The sequence below is a fragment of the Etheostoma spectabile genome, chromosome 1 (genome assembly GCF_008692095.1).
Source record: "Etheostoma spectabile isolate EspeVRDwgs_2016 chromosome 1, UIUC_Espe_1.0, whole genome shotgun sequence".
Lineage (NCBI taxonomy): Eukaryota > Metazoa > Chordata > Actinopteri > Perciformes > Percidae > Etheostoma > Etheostoma spectabile.
In genome coordinates this window covers 23,417,549-23,422,340 of record NC_045733.1, presented here as the reverse complement: position 1 = coordinate 23,422,340, position 4,792 = coordinate 23,417,549, and the positions used below count along the sequence as shown (strand labels likewise).

Below are 4,792 nucleotides of genomic sequence, written 5' to 3'. Positions count from 1 at the left end.
GTTCTCTCTCTCTCTCACTGTGTGTGTCGCTATCTCTTCTCTTTCTCACGTGTCTCTCTATCGTTAATCACGTCTCTCTCTCTATCTCTCTCTCTCTCTCTCTTTCTTCCTGGGTCTCTCTCTCTCTCTCTCTCTCTGGTTTGTAACACTATGTGTACGTTTTAGGACTTTTATTAAATATAAACACACAATCAAATATGATTGATTTGCAGACAAACTGGACAACCTCAGCCGGGACCACCAGTTCTCCCATTCTGGACCGGTCCATTCTGGACCGGTCCGTTCTGGACCGTCCCGGTCTGAACTGGTCCAGTCTGGACCGCCCCAGTCCCGGTCTGAACCGGCCCAGTGCCGGTCCTGGTCTGACCCAGCCAGGTCCGGACCGGCCCAGTCTGAACCGGCCTGGTACTCCCAGCATGAGTTCTGGACCGGCCTGCAGGTGGTCTTGTTTCCTCAGTGGTTCTGGGAGTCAGACGAAGGGGGCGGAGTCTCTGGTCAGTGGGAGGAGTCTGACACAGGGTGTTACCTCTCTGCCCTGTGATGTCATCGCCCCGCCCCCGCCCCGCCCCCTGCTTCCTGCTTCCTCCATGTTTGAGAGCGGCGAAGATTTCAGCTTCGACGACTTTTAGATAAACTCAACCTGATTGGACGATCCGTTGGTTAATAAGATATGTATTGTACAGGTGCGACTGGTACGAGTATAGTTATCTAAGGTCATTAAAAAGTAAAGTACATATTCCCCACAGATTCAGATCTTCATGTTTCTATAGTTCAAAATAACAAAGCAGCCTCATGTTAACCAGTAAGTCATAAAACGTCATAGTATAAGTCGTAGATGCTGAATTCTTCCTGTAATGATGTCATCACACATTGTGAATATTCGTTGTCTTTCAAAATAAAGTACCACAGATTCAGTTCTTCATGTTTTTAATGTTCAGATAAACACGTTGATGAAGACAATAAAGATATTAAAGAAGTAGAAACAATCAGATTATTATTATTGATTAGTGACAGATTATAAACAGGAAGTAACACTTCCTGGTGTTAATGGCTGTTAACGATGACCTCATCAGGGTGGGGGGGCGGGGCTGCTGGACCGGGACATCATCAGGGTGGGGGGGCGGGAGGCTGCTTGCGATGACATCATAGGGGCTGGGGGGGACGGGTGATTGCGTAATGATGGCGTCAGGGCGGCCGCCGATGTCGAAGTCTTTGGCTGAAGGGAGACGAGGTCAGACAGCCCCCTCGTCAGGGCTAAAAGCCCATCGAACAGACATGAGGACAGGGACTCACCAGGCGGGGGTATGCTCTGGGCGGGGGGGGGCAGAGGTTAAAGGTCAAAGCAGGGAGAGTAGCAGGAAGCAGAGTATGAGGGGGCCCTGACCAGTAACCTAGGTAAGGACTACTAGCCAGTCAGCAAGCAGAGTATGAGGAGCCATGACAGTACCTGGTAGGACTACTCGCATCAGGAGCGCGTATGAGGGTCTGACAGTACCTAGGTAAGGACTATACAGTCAGGAGCAGAGTATGAGGGCCCTGAACAGTACCTAGGTAAAGGAATACTTAGCCAGTCAGGGCAGAGTATGAGGGGAGAGCGGTGTTACCTTGGGGCAGGTGGGGGTAAATGACGCCTCTCTGAGGCGGTTGGGCCGGACGGGGGACCCTGGTCCAGGTCTGGCCGCCGGACGGGGTACCCGGTCCAGGGTATCTGAGGGACTGTGTCATGGTCTCGGGACGCAGGACGGGGGACCATGGTCTGGTTCTGAGGGACTGGACCTCTCCGGTGGACGGGTCTTGACCTCTTGGGGTTCAGGTGAGTCCACTCCGTCATCTGAGTCTCTCTGCACACGAGCAACACAACGGTAATGTCCCCCCTCGATCTCAGACAGACAGGTTTAGAGAGTCAGGTTCTGTCCCCCCCCTGCTCTCAGACAGACAGGTGAGGACGACAGGTTTTTTTTTTTTAACTTGGTCCCCCCTGCTCTAAGGCCAGACAAGGTAGAGAGCAGGCTTCTGTCCCACACCCTGCTACCAGAAAGAACAGGTAGAGAGACAGCCAGGTTAATGTCCCCCCCTGCTTCGACAGACAGGAGAGAGACAGGTTACTGTCCCCCCCTGCCGCTCAGACAGACAGGTAGAGAGACAGGTACTGTCCCACCCCTGGCTCAGACAGAAGGTAGAGAGGACGGTTACTGTCCACCCCCCCCTGCGCTCAGACAGACAGGTAGAGAGAAAGGTAAGTCCCCCCACTGCTCTCAGACAGCAGGTAGAGAGACAGACAGGTTACTGTCCCCCCCCTGCTCTCAGACAGGCCAGGTAGAGAGAAGGGACTGTACCACCCCCGCGCTCTCAGACAGACAGGGAGAGAGACAGAAAGGTTACTGTCACCCCCCTGCTCTCGACAGAAAGGTAGAGAGAGGGTACTGTACCCCCCCTGCGCTCAGACAGACAGGTAGCGAGGCAGGTTACTGCCCCCCTGCGCCAGGACAGACAGAGGAGACAGGTTACTGTCACCCCCCTGCACGCTCAGACCGACAGTTCGAGAGACAGGTGACTGTCACCCACTGCTCTCAGAAAGACAGGTCGAGATGACAGACAGGTGACTGTCCCCCCATCACTCCCTCAGGGACAGACAGGTAGAGAGACAGGAAAGGGTATGTCCAAACCCTGCTCTCAGACAGGACAGGTAGAGAGACAGACAGGTACCGTCCCCCCTGCTCTCAAGACCGACAGCAGATGAAAATGTTGAAGCCCGTGACCCCACACTGGGGGCCCCGCAACAATCTTGGCCCCCCCTCTTTTGTGTACCGTCCCGCTGCTGGCTCCGTTCTCCATCACCCCCCCACTCTGAGAGAAGGGGTCACACTTGGTAATGTGCACTAGTTGCTCCACGTCGATGTCCACGTCGATAAATGCGGCCGCGCACACACACACACAAACACACACACACACACACACAAACACACACACACATACACACACAAACCCACACACACACAAGCACACACACAAAAAACAAACACACACACAAACAAACACACACAAGCACACACACAAAACACAAACACACACACACACACACACACACCCTCCCACACACTCCCCCTCACCTTGCATTTTCCGGCGGTGGAAGCGCGGCGAGCCCAGGAAGCTGTTCTTGATGGAGTTGAGCCGCGTCCTCCAGGGGACGCCCCCGATGGACGGGCTGGGCGGCGGCGTGGGGCTGGGCGTCCCGGCCGGGCTGTCCTTGGGCGTGTGCACCGGGGTGCCTTTGGGGGTGGGGAGAGGGCTCCCTCGGGGGGAGGGATGGGGGGTCACCTGCGTGATGGGGACAGATTTGCCGTTGTGGTCAGGGTGGAGGTGGTAGCGGCGGCGGGGCGACATAGGAGCCACCGGGGAGAGGGGGATGGAGAGTTTAGGGGGGACGGTGAGGGGAGGGTGGCGTCTCACCCGCGGGCTGTTGGGGATACACGGAGCCAGAGGCTGGCACGGCGTGGACGGCTCAGATTTGGGCGTGGCGGGGGTCTGGGCGGTGTTGGGGAGGGGGTTGGATCTGGTGGTCTGGAGGGGCTTCTCAGAGACTTTGGGCTTGGCGGGGAGGGTCTGCGTGCGGGGGTGCATGAGGGGAGACCCCATCTTTGGCTGGTAGGAGTTGGGCGTGCGTGGCCCCACCCCGTTGAGGCGGACCTCGGGGGAGTGGGTGGGGCTGCAGTTGGGGGACTGACACAGGTCTGGGGACTGCGGTGGGATGAAAAACCGCCGGGTGGGCTGCCATTGGTCATGACACAGCGGCAGAGTCAGCCAATGAGAAAGCGAGGCCACAGCCAGAGGAACAGCACAGCCCAATAAAGGTTAATTCCCATAAAAATATATATATTTATGTATATATATATATATATATATATATATAAAAAAACAGGAAATAAAAAGAGGAGTGTGGCAGATGGGTTGAGAGGTGGAGCAGGCAGGAAGTGGTGAGAGTGCAAGAAAGAAAGAAAAACAGAACATGCGATTAGCAGAGTGATCAGCCAATCAGGAGGCAGCAGTGGAGCATTCATGACGCATTAACAGTAGGGATGCACCGAGATCAGACCGGCTGGACCCAAACTACATCCTGTCACTTTAGTGATCACCTGTCCCTGTTGACAAATCAATAAACCAAAATAACGCGACCATTCCACAACCTGCCCGGGTTGAACCCTCAGATACACATTCTCAACACCCCCTTAAGATCGGGGTCTTAGTCGACAGAAGGTTTCCCCGGTCCGATACATCGGTGCATCCAGCAAGTGACCCAGCTAGCAAGCTAACAGATTTAGCTTCACCCTCCATGTGGGGAAGAGGCCACGTGCATGCACAGTGCTCGTACACGATGCTGTGGGATGGATGAGCAGACCGCTGATAGGACGGGTCCAGAAACCGGGTCTCTGCTCAGAGCAGCCTGTCTGCTCGACATGAGATGAAGCTCTCATGTCATTACATGTGTGTGTGTGTGTGTGTCTGTGTGTGTGTGTGTGTGTGTTAACACTTGTTTTGCCTTTAAACCTGGACCCTATTTTCCAATGCATTGGTGTTCAGGTGATTAATGTGAACAAAAACATTTTTGAAATTCAATCTGTACCTGAAGGTGCACCATGAGATCCAAAGAAAACAGAGCAAGCTGTATGGTGAGTGTGATGTCTTTAAGCTACTGGGACCCTGAATTTACCCTTAGGGATCAAAAGGTATCTATCAATCTATCTATCTATCTATCTATCTCTCTCTCTCTCTATCTATCTATCTATCTATCTAT

At 53.9% G+C, this 4,792-nt stretch overlaps 2 protein-coding genes across 3 annotated transcripts in view; both read right to left on the bottom strand.

Moving 5' to 3' along the window:
* LOC116689200 (serine/threonine-protein kinase BRSK2) overlaps positions 1-4,792 on the bottom strand; it is a gene marked incomplete in the record, with an annotated part of 273,622 nt that overhangs the window by 30,516 nt on the left and 238,314 nt on the right. Inside the window, 1 exon segment of the mRNA XM_032515617.1 lies at positions 3,111-3,318. Coding sequence (XP_032371508.1) covers positions 3,111-3,318 — 208 coding nt within the window.
* LOC116689204 (pectinesterase inhibitor 10-like) lies at positions 911-1,886 on the bottom strand. Of its 2 annotated transcripts, none has more exons than XM_032515630.1 (3): positions 1,763-1,877; positions 1,605-1,676; positions 911-1,309 (listed from the first exon to the last, which is right to left on the bottom strand). In XM_032515630.1, the coding sequence occupies exons 1-3, from the start codon at positions 1,829-1,831 to the stop codon at positions 1,070-1,072; spliced, it is 381 nt and encodes a 126-aa protein (XP_032371521.1). In that variant the 5' UTR covers positions 1,832-1,877; the 3' UTR covers positions 911-1,069. The 2 variants fall into 2 exon arrangements, 1 of the variants encoding a protein (XP_032371521.1); XR_004331948.1 differs by having other exon boundaries at positions 1,172-1,309; positions 1,605-1,674; positions 1,751-1,886.